Genomic DNA, 21,979 nt, shown 5'->3' on the forward strand with positions numbered 1-21,979 from the left:
GGGGCGGCAGCCGCGTGGAGGGCGGCAAGACGGCCCTGCATGTGGCCTGCGAACTGGTGCGGCCCGAGTGCCTGCTGCTGCTGCTGGGGCACGGCGCCGCGCCCTGCCCGCGGGACGGCGCGGGCAGCACCCCGCTCGACACCCTGCTGCAGCAGATCGCCCAGGCGCCGGCGGCCAACATGCGTGCCAAGCTCCTCTGCCTCGACTGCCTCTTCTTCTTCGTGCCTCAGGACCTCCAGTTTGCCATGAAGCAGCAACTGTTGGACAACCGGCAGCGGTGGCAGGAACTCCTGGGGGAGAGCAGGTTCCAGTGCCTGGTGGGCTTAGCTCCCCCGTCTCTGTTCGTCGGAGCCATGCGGGTCTTGATCAGGACCATTTCACCTGAGCATTTCCCAGAGGCTCTGGATGATCTGCCTCTGCCTCATTTTCTAAAGCCTTTGGACTTGAAACTGGAGAGCTAGAGGGGTGGTCTGGGAGCCTCCCGCTCACCTGACAGCAACAGACTGATGTGCTAAAAATGCATTGGTATACGAAGCTGCTGATGTGGTGGCCAAGCATCTGTTTTAATTAGAACTGTATTTTTAAAAAGAATTGTATCTGGCACTTTACAATGCATTTTATTTAAAGATCCCTGTGGTGAGGTGAGGTCCGCACTGCATTTTATAAAAACATTCTATGGCGTGTACGAACGAGGGTACGTGGGAGAATATCTTTGTAAATACATCTAAATAAACAGCAGCAGATGTGATCAAAATGCAAAGTGAACAACTGAAAAGCCTGAAGTGACATGTGCCTTGGACAAGTGTGTGCAGGGTGGGGGAGTATCTCTTCGTTAGGATTTCCCTGTTACATAAGCCTTGTACTCCTGGAACAAGATGACTCCTTTTTTACAGCTCTCCTAATGCATCTTGGCAGAGATGTGCGTTCCTTTTTTAAAGGCACAGATGAAAACTTCCTCATCTTGTACACAAGACCAATGTGAAGCCAGATACTATTAAAAGTTCCTTAAACATGCCTGGCATGCAGCTGAACAAAATAGATTTTAAAATAACACATAGAGAAGATTTGGTTTCCTTGCAAAGTTTTCTCTGTTCCTTCTGGAAAGCCCAGGTGCTTGTTGTCAGGCAGAGGAGAGGAGGAGTACACACAGTGTCCTGGGCAAGAGTGGACCCTGCAGCCTCTCTGTGGTTGCCACAGAGTGAGGAGGGAAGTGTGGAGCAGAAGGGACAGCATCCTCCTCCTCCTCCTGCCTGCAGCTATGCAGAGGGATTTCTGTAGGTATGGCAGTGGCCCAGCACCTTGGTGCAGGGCTTTTTGGTGAGATGCTCCAAGGTACACTGAACAGCTGCTCCAGATTTTAAAAATCCTTTAGGGGTAATGTCCTGTCTCCAACACTTGAGTCCTGAGCAAAGGGTACAGCTCTGCAACTTTTACTCTGCAGCATTGTGGGCAGTCAGGCTGCTCATGTCCCTGTAAAGCTGGCACTGCCCCTGCCTGCTCTGCAGGGAATGAGCTGCGCCAGCTCCACCAGCCTTGTGATGACAGACATCTCCTAGGCCACAGAGCTGCAGCTTCGCCTCTGCTGCTGGAGCTTGTCAGTGAAACTGCAGGGTTTTGTTTCAGTGCTTAAATTTGCAGCCAGGGAGTTGTTTGCCACTTGAACTATTTCAGCACTGTTGTTCCCTTTGGGGTCCTCAACTGATGTGCTCAGAGAGAAGAGGTGATGTTCAAGACACAAATTTCTTTATTCATTAATTAATTTTGGCTAGAGAGAAAAAAAACAACCCAGAGAATGAGGCACCATAAGCTGTTTGTTCATGCTTCAGCAGAACTGAGTGGTATTTCATCTAAAATAATCTCCATTCTGCACGCACAATAAAATATAAGCTATACTTCTGCAATTTGAGATGCAGCAGAAAGAAGATTGCTATTCTTAGACTGATGGCACTGAAAATGTTTCCTAGAAGAGCAAATGTTCCTTTTTCCCCAAGAAACCAAGCTGATAGGTGCTGAAACTAATTACCATGGTAAATGTAGGTCCCTTGCTAGAAAGCACAGAACACCACTAACAGCTACCTTCAGCTACCTTGTTGGTAATAAAAATACAGAAAACCAAAGAACTAATCCACTGCTTAGCCACTTAATAAAAAACAATATTAAAATCTATTTAGAATCTATACATTTTTTATTTGAGTACACTTTCCCCACTGCTTCTGTAATAATGCTGTAGTAACATCTTCCAAAACAGATGAAAAAAAATAAGTCAGGTCTAACTTGCATATGGAAAAATGTCTTGAGGTGAGGGATGAGACAGAGCTGGGGGTGGGAGGAAAGGCTTTTCAGCCTTGCTGACAAAGACATAATGAGATTTAGCAGTGGGGTGTTGGTTAGTTGAACTGGGCACTAGAAGATGCTCCAGCTCCCAAGCTGTGACCATAATTACACATTGGAAAACCATGACAGGCTGGGCCAGGACATCCTACACCTTAAAATGGGCCCTTCACAAAACAATTCAAGGCCACAGCTGCTCCTGTGATTCCCTACAGCCCTCCCACCAGTTCTTAGGTAATTCACTTCAGCAGACAGAAAAGGTCCCCTCAATATTCTGTGATGAGTCCAAAGTCAGCTAACTGCTGTGCCCCTCCTGTTATTTTAGGACAGAAGTCAAGCCTATTTCTGAGTCCATGCTGGGGCCACTCTGCTGAAGATCACTGACAGACCTCACTATGTGTGGGCCACTGATGTCTCTGGGATGCTTAACCTGGAGAGGTTGAGAGGAACTTGTGGGCAAACTACACCCATGACTACCACAGATCACTCACTAAACTGGATCCAGGCTTGTTTTTCAAACAGACTCACAGCTTGGAAAAAAGCTGGGGCTTCTCAGCTTTGGAAACAGAAGTTTTTGTTTATAGACCAAGCTATAGTGGCATCAGCTTCCCTCAGACTGAATTGTCAGCATGTCTTCTCCTCTGCTGCCTTTGGAGCACAGTGGACTGCAGGCTCCACAGTCCATTCAGTTCTCCATCTCTTGGTGAAGGCTGCCAGCAAAAATGCCAATTAGTGCCAGTTGCAACACCATTGCCAAGCTTAATAAAGCAAATACAGACAGTCATGATGTCTCTGCCGAAGGGGACTGCCTGTGCTAACATCAGGGAGCTGGCCATAAAGGTGTGGGAAAGTAGATTCTCCAAGTCCTAACACCATGAGAGCACAGAGGTAAGAATATATACTTAAAAGCTTCTCTCTTACCTGCACAAGCTAATTTAGTCACACAAGGAATTTGGAAATTCTTTCAAAAGCATATAAGGCAGCATATAGCACCAGCTCTCCTGAAAAGCTCAGTTTCAACCAGCTCCTCTAAAAGGCTACTTCGATCCTGAGACAGTGATGAAATACAATAAATATTTCCCATGTGTTCCTCAAGCACTTTCAAAACAAAATATTCATATACTACCCTGTCTTATTTGCTGTGACAGGTAAAAAAGGCCTGAAACACTTTCATTTGAAAGCAAGGGGAGAAAGGAAATACTGGGTTGCTTTTATTTTTTTTCCCTTTGCAATTGACTCCTTTCTCTGCCTCCCTTATATATTTCAGGAGTCACAAAGGGCAGTGTCTCGAGTCTTCTGAAGGAGCTGAAGTCTGTTGGAATTTTGAGTAACTCATTTAAAAGATGGATTTTGGGATCTTTAAGAGACTTCTTTTACCCAAAATATTGAGTAGTTAAAAGAATTTAAATTGATGCGAACACAAAGCTGTGTGGTTTAAATAGTCTAAAAAATCCCGTAATGTAACATTTGTTTCAGTCTTAAACTCTGACCTACTGTCCTGCCATAAAAGCTGCATCTTTGTTTTTGTCATGGTCACAGCCTGGTATGAGCACTGCCAGGGGAGGGCACCTTAAATTTAGCAGAAAATTAAGGTACTAAGTACACCTGAAAATCCCTTATTTCGTGAACATGTGTAGGTAGGGAACATCAAGCCTAACACCAGCTTAACACTCAGCACTGCACAAAGAAGATCTGCTGCAAGTAGGTAAAGGTTTCATACAGTTTCAGAGGGAGGGGACTGTTAATGAACAGGCTTCTCCATGTGGACAAGTCTTGCAAACTAAACCAAACTAAGGCTGGCATTAAGGAGAAAGAGAAGAAGGAAACCACTGAGAGCAAGTCCTGCAGGGAGAGGAGGCCTTGGTTGCAGGTAGGGCTGCAATTACAGACTCTTTTGAAAATTAAGTTGAAAATAGCAAGGAAAAAGATCCAGCACAGAAAGCATAGAAAGAAAAGAGACCAGAAACAGGTCAGGGTGCCAGGTGTGTTTCCTAATCCTTGTTTGTCCTATGTCTGATATTCAAGTCGTATGGAGTTTTGACTTGCAATATAATGAATATTTTACATCAGCAGATAATTGTGCATTGCATCACTCCATCTTCAGATCAATGCTCCCAACTAGGCAAACAAGGCATCCAAGCCACGTGCTTAATATTTAAACAGCCCTGTAAATCCTTGCAAACCAACTTTTGTAACACCCATGTTAATAACAGTACTTCCATCACCAGTTGGTGTCAGAAGCTGCCCGAGGTTCTATCACCATTAATTCACAGCTTGGCTTCAGTGGTCTTTTCTCCACCTACAACGTGTGAAAAAGAAACTGCCTGTTACCTGCTCGGACCATATCAAACTGTCCTCTGTTGTCATGCACAGTAATCACATCTATGGTGCTGCAAGGCTGCTGCTTGCACTGATTTACTGCTGCTCTTTCCACCAAGCAGGTACACATGCATGTGTAGCACACAAACAGGAGGAGCAGAGCTCTCTTGCAAAATGTAACCCATCAGTCCTAGAAAAAAACCCACAAAAATACACTTGCACAAGCCAGCAAGGAGGGAGACAGAGATGAACTTCAGAGAAGCAGGGAATGTAGAAGGGGGCTTTGGTCTGTCCCAGGCTTGGGCTTCAGTTCTGCAAGCAAGGCTTCAGCAAGGGTTTGAGCCAGTGAGTCAGGACCCTGGGTGAGTTCCAGTCACACCAGCCACTGTAAGGTCACATTCCCTGTATCACAAGACTAATGGGAAATACAGTGCAAACCAAACCTTCTCCTTCAGGAAAGAGTATTAGGCAGAGAAACTCCAGTTCCCAAATTCAGGCCCAATGGAACCCATTCTGACCCATGGCAAGACACCAGCATGCCTGGGATATGAGGGGAAACCACAGGCCAGTCTCCCCTTCCCTGCTCTGCCCCCTAAGGCCAACACCAGGGGAGGAAACTCCATGGATCTCAACAAGGAGGCGAATAAGGCATCAGGGCCAGCCAAGCCCTTCCCCTAGGCTCCTCTGTGGAAAGCAATGGAAGGAGGGAAAAGAGGTTTCCAGGCAGAAAGCAGCTCCCAGCTCCAAGGAGGACAGCATCCTCCCTGCCACTCAGCTCCCTGATTTCTGCCCCGTTCCCCACCAGTGCCACAGGTCCTCTCCCACGGCCTCATGGCTCTGAGGGTGAATTCCTGTCCTCCTACCTCCTGCTCACACACCAGTGATGAGGAAGTGTCCACAAATCAGGATTCAGTTTGGTAGACTGGGCAGCCCCATCTTCTCTCTCAGCCAGCAAAGCTCCCTAGACCGAAATTGTCCCTCTGCTCCTTTGTTCCAGCCCCAGTGGTAATTATTGTTTTGATGTAAGGGTGTTTTTTTGCATCATGGTCTTAATATTCAGGCTTTATTTTATAATAATTAGGGTTCTTTCTTCTTAATAATGCAAGTAAATTATAATAAACACATTAAACTACATCATAATCATATTTTTAATGTGGTGTCATTTCCCTGACAGTGTTTGAAGCAGTATTTTATAGCAAAGCCTAAAAGGATAAGTGATTTCTAACTCTCAGTAAGAGACAGAATGAAGTCCCTTGAGGAGACAAGCTTTTGAACATCCTTTCCTCAAAAAATCTGCTAGTGCTCTCCTGCTCTCTCCCACTCCTGCAATGAGGAAAGCTGTTGATGGTTAGTGACTCAGAGTGACAAGATGGAAAGATGCAGACTTTCAAGCGGATTTTAGTCCTTTGTTAACGACATGCACAGACAGGACTATGGCCAAAGGCAGGCTGGATGAAAGTCCTGAACTATCAATGCAGGTGACTTGAGTGACTGCTTGTCCAGCCCTCCTGTGAGGAGGGGGGCACATTGCTTCTTCCACTTAAAACACATTTCCAGGTTTGCCCAGCAGGAGGGATGCTGGGATCTTAGGGACCAGAGGGCTTAGGAAAACTACTGACTGCACCATAGGGCCATGGCTGTCTGACAGAGCCTCTGCAGAGCTCTCAGCACCAGCAAGACAAAACACTCACACACCAGCAGGAAGAGTGTGGCATTCCCTCAGGTTTGCCTCCTCCTTCAGATGCCAAAGGTTTGACTCAGCTTTGCTGCCACCTCATCTTCCCTGCCAGTAGCAGCACCATGGCTGTGGTTAGACTGAGAATGCTCTGGCACTAAAAAACCTTCTGAGACAGCCCTGAGGTTGGAGCTGCTGGGAGGACAGACCAGGTGAGTCACTCGCTGAGTCACTCCCTGGGTAGAATATTTTGAAGGATAAAGCCAGATCGTTTTCTTCAGAGTGAAATACCAGCTGCACAGCGAAGGTAGTGCATGCATTGCCCAGGTTGCCTTCGCTGTGAAGAACACTGGCTGTGGTGTCAGAGCTCTGTACAAAGTGCTCACCAGAGATGGCCAGTTCACATCCAGTAACACCTCAACCTTCGTGATAGGTCAGCAAGCTATCCCCCATCAGCCAGGGCCGTGGTATCAAGCTCCAGGTGAAACACTCAACTGACATCTCCCTGTAACCCTTTGCTCCAGCCAGTCTTATCTCTTAGAAGACTATGGCTTCTCCTGGGGGCTGTCACCCCAGACTGGGTGTGAAGTGGGAGACACTCTGCTCTCCATTCTTCCTCTCAGGAATAAAGCCCTCTCCCCCAGCACAGCCACTGGAGCGGTGGGGCCCAGCACCACAACACTTGCATAATGACTACTGTGAGAACTTCAGGTCTTAGTTCTTTGGTACCACATGGTAAGAGCTCTGCTTACATATGTGCTTAGATATGCCTAGCAATAATAGGCCTGTGGTATTGATGCAGTGCCCACGTGATGAACAGCCAATTCCCAACATCTCCTACTTTTATCAGTTGTGAGAGACTGGCTTCTGAGCTGGAGCTTTTACTCAAGTAATATCAGCAAATGTTCTTATCACCAGAGGTCTCTGGCTCAATATTGCCCTACAGTGGCCATAGCAGGGGCCTTTTAACTCTTCCAGGTCTCACAGGCACTCACTCAACACAAGCCAGCTGGCAGCAGACCTCGTCCTGCAAACAACCCCCACTGTACCTGCAAACAGCATTTTTGCTTGTACAAACCAGGGAGTTACCAGGCAAATGTTTCTCTCTGTTGCACTGCTAAGCCTGCCCAGGCCAAAAAGACAACCACAGGACTCTGCTGCATTCCCACCCTGTTTCCACTTTTGCTGAATGATGGGAGAAAAAAAGGGATGCTGTCCTGATAGTGAGGGAGTGACTTTCCCAGCTAGAGCCAGGCAGAAGGGGGGAGGGGTAACACAGGGCTTTGCTCCTCCAACTCAAAAGGAAAAGCTCTGCTTAGCAAACGCTGTGCCTTTCAGAGGGTGCTAAGCAGCCCTGAGCACTCACTTTGGGAGGTGTCAAGTCCCAGCTGGTGGTCTGGATCTCCATCTATTCACTTTTTCAGCATTTGCAGTTCATGCATGGAGAAGTGGCACTGTACTGTACCAAACCAAGGATGCAGAGCTGGGAGGGCGTTAGGAAGTCTTTTGTTCCAGAATTAAAAGAAGCCTTTCCTGCCTCCTGCTTGGGATTTGATGCTTTAGAAACTGGTTGCTCAGATACCAAACAAATCTTGTGTAGACTCCCTGCTAAAACAAAAGCATAGAAATTTACGCAACCAAATCCCTGCTTTGGACTGTGACCTTACCAGGCCCTACTCGTTAATTAGGCTACACTGAAGCTTTACCCAGATCCAAACCTGACACTGATGCAGCTGACCCTGCAGGACACAACATTCCTGATGGAACACATTCCAAACATGCTGTTTTAATGCAACTTTGACTGCAAGTGGCTTTAATGACCTAGGCATTAAATACAGTGTGGCAGACAGATACGTGTCTTATGTCTCTCTATTAGCTGGTGTCTGTGAAGAAAAAAATCCAGTTTAGCTAACTGAGCCCATGGCTTTTAGCTCAGCTGGCAAAAGGGCTGCAGCCACTGTGATAGCAAGTCTTGAGCTCAGAGTCCATGGAGATCCTGTATTCTCCATGGTATCAAAACACTTAATACAATGATCACAGCATTTTTGCCTGCCTTTCTAGCTCCCCAGCCTCTGCAACAGGAAAAAAAGAATTCTTTATTGGTTTGTTGCTCACTTTTCTCTTACTGTAGGATGCATTTGTCCTGACCATCATGCTACTCTCAAGCTCACATTCTCACTGTAAACTGCAAGCTTGACACCCTGCTGAATTTATGGTTAGCAAGGGTCACCCCCCCCCAGCTCATCACTCAGGTTTACTCCTTTCCAAGAAGAGCTTGTAAACTGCCCCTGACCAGAGAAAGTCTGTCAGCAGCCATCCTTCAACTCCTTTTTCTTGTTTGCCTGCCCTTCCTCTTCATCACCTATAGGTAAATATAAGTAAAGACAAGTTCACTGCTGACCTTCCCTTTGGAAAGTGTTGCTACCACAAGAAAACATGGACAACTACATCAGATGGTTGGCTTCAATGAAAAAATTACATGGGAGGGGGGAAGGTTATACCTCTCAGCTCAGGCCTTTTGAAGACAAAGGCTGATACTACATGTGAACATCCACTTGTGGAGGGGGTCACACCTGGGGAGAAAGATTATTGCAACCAGTACCAACAGCTTGACAATAACAGATTTGCTACCTATGTGTAACTATTTTCCTTTTATAAATCTGCCATATTGTTGTGATGTCAAATCATCAGTGGTCAAATGAACCCCTTATCTTATGCTCTTGACATACTGATTCCGTAAAGAAAAAGAACCAAACAAAGCCCCCACTTATGTTACAGCCATTACAGGTGATGTTACATGTGTTAATAGCCAAGTGGTTGCTTTCATGCTTCCTCTACAATACAGAGCTCTGCTCTCATGCAGGCCATCAGTAAGCCCTGAATGTTCTCACACATGAACCAAAATAGCTGGAAGACGGATTTGCAGAAATGCTGAGTGTTCACAGCACCAAGTTACATGTTCTGCACCTTCATGAGCTCTGACTTTCTGCTAATGTGATTTAGAGCTACCAAACAGAACACAAAATGACAGGAGTACTTAAACAAGTGAAAAAAGGTTGTACCACCTGCATGAAAGAATCAAGCAAAGCAACTGGCCCTGATAGATGTTCTCATCCATTTATATCATTACAATTATTGTTCCCTTTGTCCAGTCTTCCCAGAATGGGACTACCATCCTTTCCTCACAACAGCACAACCTAATAAGCCTTATTGTGAGGAAATGTTTCCTGCCATTAAGCCTGGTTCTCCTTTTCTCATTCTTCCATAGGTCAGAATTATTTTCTTCAGCATTCCCTGGAACCATCATCTTACATCTACTCACCCTAGCAACCATGGATTAAGGCAGGCATTCTTTAAAAACTCTGACTTTTATTCCTGCCCCCATCCCCAAGTCATTACCTCTGCTCAGTTCATTACTAATACTGAGTTTTTTCAGTTCTTTTCTGGAATTCAGGTGCTTCCAGCTGTTTGTAGCAACCTAGATGTGAACACATCAGTATCAGAGGGAAACAAAACTACATTAGCACTATGCAAAGCCAAAAGGCTTCACTCCAAACCAGGACCAAGGCTGCAAATACTACACGAAACCTACTGCAGATCCCTCTGGGAATTTTATCTTTTGAAAAGATATGCTCCTGTTTCCCAACCAGTGGCACAGAATGGCTTCCACAGACACTCCCGTCTTATCTGGACTACAACAGACAGGCTGGGATAAACAGGGGGAAAAAAGATGGTTCCTTTTCCAGGTATCATTCATATGAAAACTTTCTGAGTCACTGCAAAGGAAGAAAGACACTTGTTACCTGAATATCACTTCATACAAAGTAGATGCATTTATTTTGCAAAATCATTTGCCCAGGATGGCTTCCAGAAACATCCCTTACTGGGCTGTACAGAAGCAGAGTTGCCTCAAGAGATGTCATATGGAAAAGCCCTCAACCCTTCTAATAATAAACCTGAAGCCAGATCCAGATCCATCGTAGTGAAAGCTTTGCCATGAATGTATATAGGACTAAGCATGAAAGTGTTCCAACATTCCCTACTTGCCTGTGTTTTCACAAAATACTTTTTCAATACAATAAAAAGATTGTTTTTCCTAGACACCACAGGCTGGTTATTACTGTTACTGTTATTTCTTGAGCTTAACATGGCAACTAAATTCAGATTGTAAATCTGCTATTGAGAAAACAACTAAACATAAGTGAAGAAATCAATTATGCAAATGTTAATAAATAAAAATAAATTATTTTTCAATAGTTGTCAAATAATTCATTCCTTTTTGAGAAGCAAGAATATCTACAAATTCCTACTGTTTCTGGAGCAGGGATTCTCAAACTATGGGCCACCAAGAACTGACAAGTGGACTGTATTTGGTTTACAGAAGTGTAAAACTTCTGCCATGCTTTTTATTAAAAGCTTGATGGAAAAAGCACAGGAAAATCTGCAAGGAAGTTTTAGAAGTGACCCGAGACAATCCCCTCAAGAATTTGGGGAATCACTATTTTAAATTTACTCACTCTGTATAAGTTGGTACTTGTAAAACTAACAGAGATTAATAATGCAAGATGAGATTCTTGCAGAAGACAAATAGGACAATGACATACAAATAACCTGGTTACACAAAGACAGGTCTGCATTCATTACAGACACTACTTTTCACACATACCCAGCATGAAGCAAGTTTCATTGGTAACAACTGATGAAGGATATTCTTTCTGTCTGTGTTATGCTAATGCATTCCACCTTGGCTGCTTTCAGGACCTATAGCAGGGAACCTTAGGTCTAAAGCAAGAATCCTTAGAAACAGGCCTAAGAAATCACAGTTTGCCAAGATCTGCAAAAGTCTCCATTATCCACAATGGAAGGTGGCAAAATTCACAAGGCAGGAGATCATACATAGGCTATGAGCCTGTCTGTGCTGCCCAGAATGAGTGTACTATGTGAGACACTGAAATCTAGCTCTTAGCTGGGCAGTTGTGCAGAAACAATACTCTTCTTTAGGTCTCTGAACCTGACAGTAATGTAGATGCCAACCTGCTCCTAAAATTGGCTTTGAGAAACCACTGGATGTATGACTGCGAAACTTAGGGACTGAATGAAACAAGGCCTTTTAAGTGAAAGCTAAGCTCACCTTGCTCAATATGCTTTGAAAACTCATCTGGCAAGACAACTCTTGCCCATTAGAAAAACCAAACAGCCAACCATCTGTTACCTTCCATCTTGAAAGTCTTCTATTAAAATCACATCTACGAAGTTAACATATTGCAAGCAATGGTGCAAAACATGCTGCAAAGGGCTATGGACAAGGTCAAAGACAATGCAAAGCCTGCTGGTTTTAACTTTGGTTTTAATAAAATACCAAAGCTTAAGTAGAATGAGCTGTTTCACTACCTCCCTGGACCTCAACTCAGAGGCAACTGTGCAATCGGAAGGGGCAAGATGGGGAGGAACAAAAGAAAGTGACATACAAAGCACTCAGAATTGCCTCTACACAATCCCTTGTTTTCCTCCCAGGAATGCTCTGTATGGGCAGCATGTAAACATGTAGATATGCACTGAAGGCCAGGAGAAAGATGTCTCCATTAAACAAAGAGCAGTATGAAAACAAGACAGGGGCCCTTAAAAGCATGATTCAGCTTGGCAAGGTAACCGTTCTTAGTAAACAAGCATATTTCAGATCTTTTTGTTCTTTTTAAACACACAGCCCATACTGACAGTATTTCAAGTAACTAGCTAATTAGACCTGTAGCCTGACAGATCTCCTACACAAGTACCTATGGCATCAATGTTAATATTTAACAAGGCCAGCATTATTATTACAGTAATTATAAAGTGAATGAACACTGCTAAACCTGTTATTTTGAAGCATTACACTGATCATTTACCGGGTTCTCCTTAACTTAAAAAGGACTGACATTCACCACAGCACCATGACATGGTGTACAGATCCACTGCTTCACCCATTTGTTATTCCTAATGTGGAGCACTGGGTGTGGCTCAGGGAGGGAACAGACCATGGCCCATCTGTTGAGGCCAGGAACGGATTTAGTGTGACAAGCGTGGGAGCTGAGCAAGTAAAATCTCAGTCATCCTAGCAATTACCCTACTTTGCACTTCCCATGATCAGCTGGCCGGTCTGTCCCCTGCAACAAACAGGGGGTGTGGGGTTTCTTGCTGTCAGTTGCATTTTTTACCCCTGCAGCTCCAGCAAATTGATTCTTCTTTGTACACCCTGCTGCATAGCCAGGCATGTGAGTCAGGCAGTCTGCTCTGGGCTGCCCTGGAACTTTCCTCCCAATTTTGTTGGTTTTGTTGGTTTTTTTCTGAGAGACGTCTAATTAGCTTGATCTTTCACCTGACCCAGGAGAGCTTTGCTAAATTCATGCAGCGCACGTTAGGCAAAATACAGCAGTGTAACAATTGCAGCAAGGAGTCATCCTTTGAGCATTCTTATTTCATGCTTTAAAGACGTAACATTTATGCCACTTTTCCATTCTACATACAAGAACCTGTGCTCACTCCTCAGAACAGAGCTCCTGGCAAAGGCTCACTCTACTGATTAGGCTACAGGTCCACTGACTCCCAACTAAACCATGTACCAAACTTGCGTGGATTCCAGATGGTAAGTACAGGACTAACACAATTCTGTTCACATCTTTAGCTATGTTTTCTCTGGATATGAGATGTAAAACTCAAGTGTTGTAAACTGAAGTCTCCTCCTTTTGTTTGCTGTATGTCAATCTCAGCTGAGGTCATGAGAAAGGTGCATTTCAAAAGGAAAAATAAGTTACTGGTTTCTTCTGTATTGGATGAAAATAGTAAATAATGTTTGAAAGAGTAAGTCATAACTACATACAGTTGTGCACTATTCAGTGCCTCTATAAGAGAACCACAGGCTATAAAAATCATTATATTTTAGTAATTTCTGAAGACCAAGACAAAAAGGGCATTTTTCAGTCCTGAGAATTTAGTATTTTTTTGTATTTTATTATAATTGTATTAGCTTTTAGAGAACAGGAATCAAAGCATTATGTGTGTGTCTGTGTGTATATATATACACACACAAAAAAAGTCCACATTTCTTTATTTTTTTCTACAGCACCTTTCTTCTCCACTAGTATCAAGGAGGATTTTAAATTTATGGCTAATATAACAGCTTTGAAAGACCTACTCAAATAGATTTCAAGTCAGATAAACTTGAAAACCTAGAATCATAATGGTAATTTCACCTAGCTTGCAGTGTGATATCAACCCTAATATTATATATAGCATTTCCTGCACTCAACCCAAAACCCTCACTTCCTATCTTGATTTAAAGTGATGAGAAATCCATAGGTATTTATGTGACAAGCCTAGATATTGCCATTCAGCAGTCTAAGGAGATAATTTCATTTATCCTGATATTTTAACCTTTATCAGTGGAGCTCTGACTGTAGTGATTCACAAAAGATAGACTGCAACTCAACTTTCACTTTCCACCAATTGAAATCTAGTCCTCTATATTACATGTTTTCTGATGTGAGTGGTTATTTTTAACTACAGTAAGTCACTACCAAACAATCAATGTGATCTTCTTTGTTTAGCAAGGGATACATCAGCTTTCTTTGCTGGCTGCTTGCCACCATAATACTATTTCCAACATGCAACTCTCACTTTCAGGAAGGCTTTAAGAGGAACACAGCCTGCATCTCACATTTTACAGCTAGAAATCCTCAACCCAGATCTTATCTCTCTACTCCTGTTGGTAGTAATGGGATGTGGACAGGGCTGGGTAATGTAAAAACTAAAGACCAGAGCTTTTTCACCAAGGTAGTAAGATCTCCCTGTCTTCATATGTGATTTATGCTTTCCTAATTGCTAATTAACAAGGCAAAGGTATGGTCATATAGGCACTTGAATTTCAAGCCCTGACACTCAGAACAGCATTTACTCAAGGTTGTTCCTGGAAATCTCTCCAGAACTCTAGCAGAAACAAGTAGCAACAGCCCAGTTATTGGAGATGCAGAAAGAAGCAAAAAGAGAAGCCAGAATGCCATGATAGTCTGAAATAACCCCCACGTGCCTTTGAGATACTTGAGAACCACCTATTGAGAAGGAAATGTAGAGAAGCTATGAGGTTCAGACTTTTGTCCACAAGTAGGGGGGGAAGGGAGAGGTAGAAGGGGGATATCTTTCCATCACATCAAAGACACTCTTTGTACAGGTACAAAGAGATTGGAAAAAATGTGACTTTCTGTACCTGTATAAATAAAGCTATGTTTAGGCCATGACCCAAGTCCGTAATTAAGTGTTCCTCATTATAACTTTCTTACAGGTTACAGTGTTCCCTTCCATCTAGCTCTACTACCTGCTAAAACATCAAGTTCTACTATCTTACTTAAGCATTTAATGCATTTTCTTTAACAATTGTTAATGAAAAGATTTTCTTTGTACTATTTAACATAATCTTACTCCTTTATATTGCTGCAAGACAAACAAAACCAAGAGCTGCTTAGATAACTAAGCTGGCTGTTTTACACCAACTCAGCAGAGTCAACTGAACTTCCTCAAGCTGTGACACAAGGATCCTGAAAACTGCAGCAACCTGGTGCTGTAAGGATAGTACCATTTCCCTGTAGCACTGAATCTGTATGTCAGGATAAAAGGTAGGATTAGCAAGGACGTTGCCATCTGAATCTGAACAGGATTCCTATAGCTGGAAGTGGGTTTAAGTGTTGAAGCATCATTAATCAATTCTGTGCTTTTTTGAGTGAGGTTACCCGGGTCACATCTCTGTCAGGAACCAGGTTTCCCCTCACCAAGGTGCTCCCATGAAGTCCCAGCTGCAGTTCCAGTTAAAGGGCAGAACCACAGGCAATCTTCAGATGAGCTCAGAGACTATAAAACTCAAGGAAGGGTGCAGTTACAGCTCGGGGTATAATAAACTTTACAATATCCAGGTCCCTACATTGCCATTACCATATTGTCTGAGGTTAGTAGTAGGGGAGGGGTTTCATAATCATGTCTGTCTTCCACAGCAAAACAATGTCGAGACACAGAGAACTCACTTGTGAATCACGTAATAAATAAGTCTTACCACAAGAATTTATTTCTTAAAAATCTAGTTTATTGCACTTGTGTCAAAGCACAAAACAAAAAACCTAAATACAGAAATAAAAGTAAAAAAAAAATAATCCTAATTTCATTAAAACTACTCTAAAAAGGAGTCTGATAAGAGCTCTTGACACCAATTTAATATTAATGACCATAGCAAGGTACAGTATTATACAGTAAACAAACAACTAACAAGCTCAAGCCATTACTAAATTGACTTCGAAAAATGTAATACAAAAGTGTCACTATTAAATAACGCCAGTGTACTTGAGCATCTGGTGCTTGGCAGGGTACAGAGAAGTACTCAAGTTCCTTCTCCAAAGTGATTGACTCAGAAGCTGCCACAATATATTTTCAAGCTGAATTTCAGCTTCTTTGGGGTCCTCAAGATACCAAGCTATGCTTGCATAAGCTAGACTGGGTTCCTTCATGAGCTGATTCAATTACAATCCACTGCCAGACTGGTTAGGAGAACCCTCTGGCTTAATCTCCATATACAGGTGAGATAGCAATGAAGCAAACACATCAGCTGTAAAAGGGAAACAAATCTGTCCTCTTTGTAAGAATTAAAGATCAGACTGAGAACTGACAGCCAATATCACAAGTGCTACTCAAAAAAAAGTGACATAACTTGGTTCTCTCTCCACACATTCACATTCTCACCTTGCACCATGTTTGTTCCAAGTTTAGTGCAGTACACGCATGAATTACTCTGGAAGAGAACAGAGGTTAAAAAGAAAACACATCCTTTTCAGTATGTATAAAGTTCTCAAAACAGAAACATCCCCACTGTTCAACTCTTGGCCTTTTCTGAAGCTGACTCTTTTACAGTATTGATTAGCAGCTGCTTAAAACATTTTAATGATTTATGAGCTTTGAACAAACTAAATATCTCCTCCGCCTACATAATGAACTCAAGTTCTCTCATCTATAGTTCTATTGCTTAAAAAAGATGAGGTATCTTTCCAAGAAGATTTAGACTTTAAAGAAAAATAAACTGCAATGTTTAGCTTAGGTTACTTTCCAGGTCATCACATACCTCTGCTGCAACATGTTAAGTATAAGACACTTCAAAACGTAGCTAACATAGCTAAAATCAGAATATTGTTAAGTATTTTCTCACAATATCACAATTTTTAATGGGATATATAGGTAATTCTATCAATTACCTTTTTTCTTTTTAATACATCTAAGTTTGGTACTCAAAACAATTTGAGCCCAAATGTTAAAGCACTGGCTGGAGGCACAAATACAGCACGACAGGTATTATGAAAACTGCCTTGTACATTCCTGCTTTGTACTACAAACATAACTTGCAACTTCTTCCTATTGCAAAGTGGGACTTATCCCCCAAAACCTGTCAGCTTCCTGATGGCTGTGTGAAATGGGCAAAAGCCCCCCTGGTACTAGGTGTAGCCCACACTTCTCCCTTGCAAATGCAGCCAGATTTTGAACCTAATTCCTAGAAATGGATAGTTAGTATGGCCTTGCAGAGAATTATATGGAAATGGATCAAACTCAGTTCAACACCAATGCTGTGTAATCATGATGTTCTGAGATTTTACTAAGAAATCCTTTGCTGTATTTTCTTCCATGCTGCAAGGGAAAATAATTGTAAATATACGTACAATAGTTGGAGAGCGTTCCCATCAGTTTCGAGTTCCAAGTACAAGAAGAAATTGAGAAATGCTTAATGTTTCTGCTGTAGAGAAATATTTAATGCAACAGAATTCCTTCTCAAAGTAAGTACACATGTTTTAGTGTGCATGCTGTTCTGAAATAATCACTTTCACTGCTAAGTAAGATTAATTTAAGAGTTATATTTCCAAAGGATCTTCTACAGTAGTACAGTATAACAACTGCAGTATGCCACACCTAAAGTGTCTCCCAAGAGATAACTGAACAAACATCAGAACTCACAGCTTGGGGGCTATTTAACAGGTCAGTTTTTCAATACAAAAGTGCTAATATCATAGGTCCAATAATAGTGGCTTTTAGGTCCAACATTTTGTACATACATTACAAAAATTCTGTCCTTCTGTTTTTTTCACTGCTTCACAAGCTGGAGAGACTTCATATCACTTCCCATTCATCTTCAAAGTCATCAGAGTGAAGCAGAACAGAAGTGTCATTACTTTTCTGCAAACTATGGGAATGGCTAAAGGTCTTAGTGAGGCGCTGGAGAAGGGATCCTGAAGTACTGATCGCCCACAGTTCATCTAGAGGGGTCACTGCAAAGCATAAATTATCCATCTTTTAATTAAGTTAGCAAGTTCCAATTACACACATTAAATAAGTAATATTTGGATCTATTTTCCTAACTATACCCAGAGAAGGTTTTTACTCATGTGATAAAAGCACCCTTGGTGAAACCCTCATAGTCAACAAAGCATTTAGAGTATGCAGCTCTCCCTGCATATGGCCAGCTTGAGCACCATCAGGCAGAAGTCAAAGCAGACTGTCATGCTGAACCAACTTGCCTGTTAAACGAGAGACATTTCCAGGAATCTTTTTCCAGTAGTCTCCTGCTGGATTCTTGTCAGTAATCCCATATCGACGAGCTACATCTCCATTTGGACACCGTGCCCAGACAGTCCTTGTACTTATCGCCAGCTGACAGGCCTGCAAACCTGAAGATAATTGGACACAAAGAGGCAATAATCACAGGCTTTCTTATGCACTAAATACACTTGCAGAAAAGTTTATTAAGAGAAGACAGCAAGACTATAATAGTTTTTATATATTCTTATATTGATACTAGAGAAGAACTGTCCATTATAAAAGGCATAAAGAACTACTGAGTTTTCCAGGAGGCCTTCTAAGAAAGGATTGGCAAGAAGACAATTCAGCACTACTTATTTCCTTACACTAAGCTTAGGGAAGATGAACAGAGTAGATGCTACTTGAATATGAGCTCCTGGCTCTGTGTGAATGGGGTATCAGAAAGTAGGCCACTTGCAGCACATGAAGAACTGGTGAACAAAAGAGCTTTTTCACTGCAGACTTTGTACTTATTGCATCTCTTGACCATAACGATATCACACTGTGGATACATCTTGTTATTTGACCACAGCCACAAGCAGCAACCAATTAGAGGATCTTTGTAAACATATTTTAGCAGTCTCTGCTGTATTTTACTAGCACATGGGGAATAATTCAGCAGTTATAACTGAAGTTTGTCTAAAAATTATTAATGCTATAGACATGATGGACCTTTTTTTTCTTTACCTCTTCACAAGAAAGCAAGTACTCTGCAACAAAGTGCCATGCATTTATGCAGTGAAAAAAGCTTTAAAAAGCAGACAGCAGTAACATGCATTTATTGAGAAAGAAACAACTCAAATTTGAGAAACAACTCAAAGGCAAGGCAAAAAAGTAACTACCTAATCTAGGATGCAGGATTAATAGAAAGATGTGCAAAATAGCATTAGTTTTTTTGTTAAGACACATCTATATAGGAACCCCATGTTGTATCACATCTAAATACAAAACTTTCCACAGTACAGTGGTCTCCTATTGCTTAGGAACACTGCTTTAGTTCTAACTGAAAGGGAACTGTACCATTTATTAATTCAGTGACTGCAGCCTGAAATAACACACAACAGAAATTAATTTTTAAAAAACCCAACAACCAGATTTCTCTTCAGTTATCTACTTTTTTTAAAAAAATAAAACCAAGGTAATCTTTAAAAGATAACCCTTATCAAGTACTTTGTGCTAATAAGCACAATTGATTGCTGAGAAAAAAAATTTATTTAAGCATTGCCATCCAATTTAAAAAGCAACAGGGGAAAAAACAAAACAGCACTAAGGAAACAGCAGGAAGAACAATGCATTAATTTTTACCTGGCACATGTTCCCAGTCAGTGCCTACAGGCATTTCATCTGTAATTCCAACTCGTACATGGACATTCCATTTGCTATCAATTGCCCATAACATCTGATCATTTGGACTTGAATGAATGCTGACCAAGTTGATTCCTACTGGCTATAAAAATTAAGCACAGTATTTAAACTTTGTACTACTGTATCTTTGTACTGTCGTATTACTTTTTCACGAAAGTACACAAGAGAAGTAAAATATTTACCAGGCAATGAAGACAGGAAGAAATTAACTGACATATTATTTGTAATTGTACAAAACTACCCATTTTCCAAAGAGTCAATCCCTTCCTAAACAGAAAAGGAGCATGAATGACTGTCACCCAAAGTTACTGATAAATATATTAATACTTAATGTTCAGCATCTGAGTATAATAGTATCTGCTTAACCAGTGCTATTCCAATCAGGTACAGTTTCAATTGCAAGTCGAAGTGGGAACTCTGCCACTGAAATGCACAAAGTGCAGTATTTTCCTCTTACCTTCCTGAAGGTTTTCCTAATATAACTAAATCTGCACTCTATTTCTAAACATGTACAAACAATGAATTTTTACAGCCTGCATGTCTCATCTTTGCAATGAAATGGTGATCTGCCTCCTTCCCTGGACTCCATTCTACAGGAATCTGTCTCTGGAAGTCACTGCAGACTACTGCAGCACTAGAGCAGCCACACCTGCAGGAGAGTATCCACAACAGTACCTGCTGGAAATCCCAAGTGAAACACACTTCCCCTTCTGCTCCCAGGCAAGTCCTTACTCTATCTGCTTTTATGGAGATTTGCCTTAAGTACTGTTCAAAATCAGTGCTACTGACCACAACATTTTACAGACATCACAAGATGGTGATCTGGTAGCAAAACGTGTCAGACAACAGGTTTAGTGAACACAAATATCCTGCAAAACGTGTACTTTAAATAAAATGCCGAAAGGAACACACACACAACATTCTCCACATCAGCCTAATAAGGTCCCTGAAGAAGACACTAGGATGCCCTGAAATCCATCACCTCACAAAGCAGCACTGCATTTCTTGTGTTAGCTTCATAGGCATAAGCTGAATTTCCAGTGTGATAAATAGAAGAGCAAGCAGCTCTTTGCATGTACAAGACTAGGAATACATAAGCATAATCTTTATGTGTACCTAAGCACACAATCCAGTCCCAGATGGGCCTTCTGTGTACATAACAGTTACCTGCTTTGGTTTTGCTTTCGAAATTCTGGTGCTAACAAGTATCTGACCCAGCTATAACCGAGTTCAACCTGCATCACCAAATCAATCCTGTCTATTCAGGTTGCAAGGCTTTTGACAAGACTATTTTCTCATGTTTGTGCTCCCATTAGGTACTTGCTCTCTGTTGAAAGTTTGAAGCTGGTAGAGGATTGATGAAGTGTTTACCTCTGGTCACAGTAAATTCACAATGGCTGCAGTTTGAACACTTACAGTAAGACTCTAATTGTCAACTACACGGAATATATATATATATATTTAACTGCTTAGCTGCTTTCAAACTGGTATTCTGCTGTATTATAAATAAACTGAACTACTCCAACACAACCCAAACCAACCAACCACACACACAAACCCCAAGCAACCAGCCAACCCTTCAAACTGCAATAAAAACCAAACACCCCAAACTCCATACTCTGCCCTCTAGTCTTGCTGCCCCTTCACTAGAAGTTATCCTCACTCCTGGCCCTGTTCCTCTGTCTCCTTTCCATTATTATTTTCTTCTTTCTACAGCTACTTTGGCTCTGACTCCTTCCTACTTCAACCTGGTCACCTCACACCACTGTCACGGGTGTGCCCCACTACTGTGCTGATTCCAGCTTCATCTCACCCGTTTCCATATTTCTGCTCTTGTAGTCTCATGTTTTCAAGGGAGCTGTGCAATTAAAAGCTTGTGCAGGCTGAATTACTGCACATAACAGGGAATCTTTGCCTTTTTTTCTTTCTTTTTCTTTCTAAATTAACTTGTCCTTCTCCCAGTGATGTTCTCCTCTGGTTTAGGGCTTTCTGCCACTCTTATCCTATCTCCTCCACATCATGAATTGCCAGTGTGTCTGTGCTCCACCTATGCAGTACACTTCATGTTCCAACTACAGTCCTTCACAAACTGTGCCAAACAGCTTGGTGCAACCCTTGTTCCTAACCTGTTGGGATTTGAACACCTTGCTCTCCACTCCTCCATGTCAGGATTCTGTTCCTCTCTTCCTCTTTCATTTGCCTAGAAAAGAATTTCCTAAGAAAGAACTGGAGTATTTCCACCCAGAAAGACTTACTGAGTGCTTACACCTACTACCTAAGGCTGTGTATTGCTACAGATTTATAGGTAGTGGAAGCCAAGAAAAGCAGATAGAACACCCCAAAAGGGTAGCATGAAACAAGCTGAATGATGCTCAGATAGATTGATAACACTTTAACCTGTGGTGGCATTAGAAGCAAAGCAATTACCTGTACCCTTCACTGCAGACATTCAAAACCCACCTGGATGCGTTCCTATGTGATGTACTCTAGGTGACCCTGCTCTGGCAGGGAGGGTTGGACTAGATGATATTTCGAGGTCCCTTCCAACCCCTATGATTCTATGATACCCTATTCAGCAACATCAACATATCTTACCAAATTCCAGGTAACATATCTTAAAGCTTGGCTAAAAAAATTTTCTCATTCTCTTGTTTT

At 42.1% G+C, this 21,979-nt stretch overlaps 2 protein-coding genes across 2 annotated transcripts in view; one reads left to right on the forward strand and one right to left on the reverse strand.

The window, feature by feature from the left end:
- Positions 1-6: 6 nt before the first annotated feature.
- Positions 7-622, forward strand: ANKRD9 (ankyrin repeat domain 9). The gene has a single exon (XM_009999803.1). The coding sequence runs from the start codon at positions 180-182 to the stop codon at positions 459-461; it is 282 nt and encodes a 93-aa protein (XP_009998105.1). The 5' UTR covers positions 7-179; the 3' UTR covers positions 462-622.
- A 16,277-nt stretch (positions 623-16,899) lies between these two features.
- TECPR2 (tectonin beta-propeller repeat containing 2) overlaps positions 16,900-21,979 on the reverse strand; it is a 42,075-nt gene continuing 36,995 nt past the window's right edge. The window contains 3 exon segments of the mRNA XM_009999804.1: positions 16,900-17,649; positions 17,899-18,048; positions 19,265-19,406. Coding sequence (XP_009998106.1) covers positions 17,492-17,649; positions 17,899-18,048; positions 19,265-19,406 — 450 coding nt within the window. The 3' untranslated portion in view covers positions 16,900-17,491.

Source organism: Chaetura pelagica, unplaced genomic scaffold (assembly GCF_000747805.2).
Source record: "Chaetura pelagica isolate M959 unplaced genomic scaffold, ChaPel_1.0 scaffold806, whole genome shotgun sequence".
Classification (NCBI taxonomy): Eukaryota; Metazoa; Chordata; class Aves; order Apodiformes; family Apodidae; genus Chaetura; species Chaetura pelagica.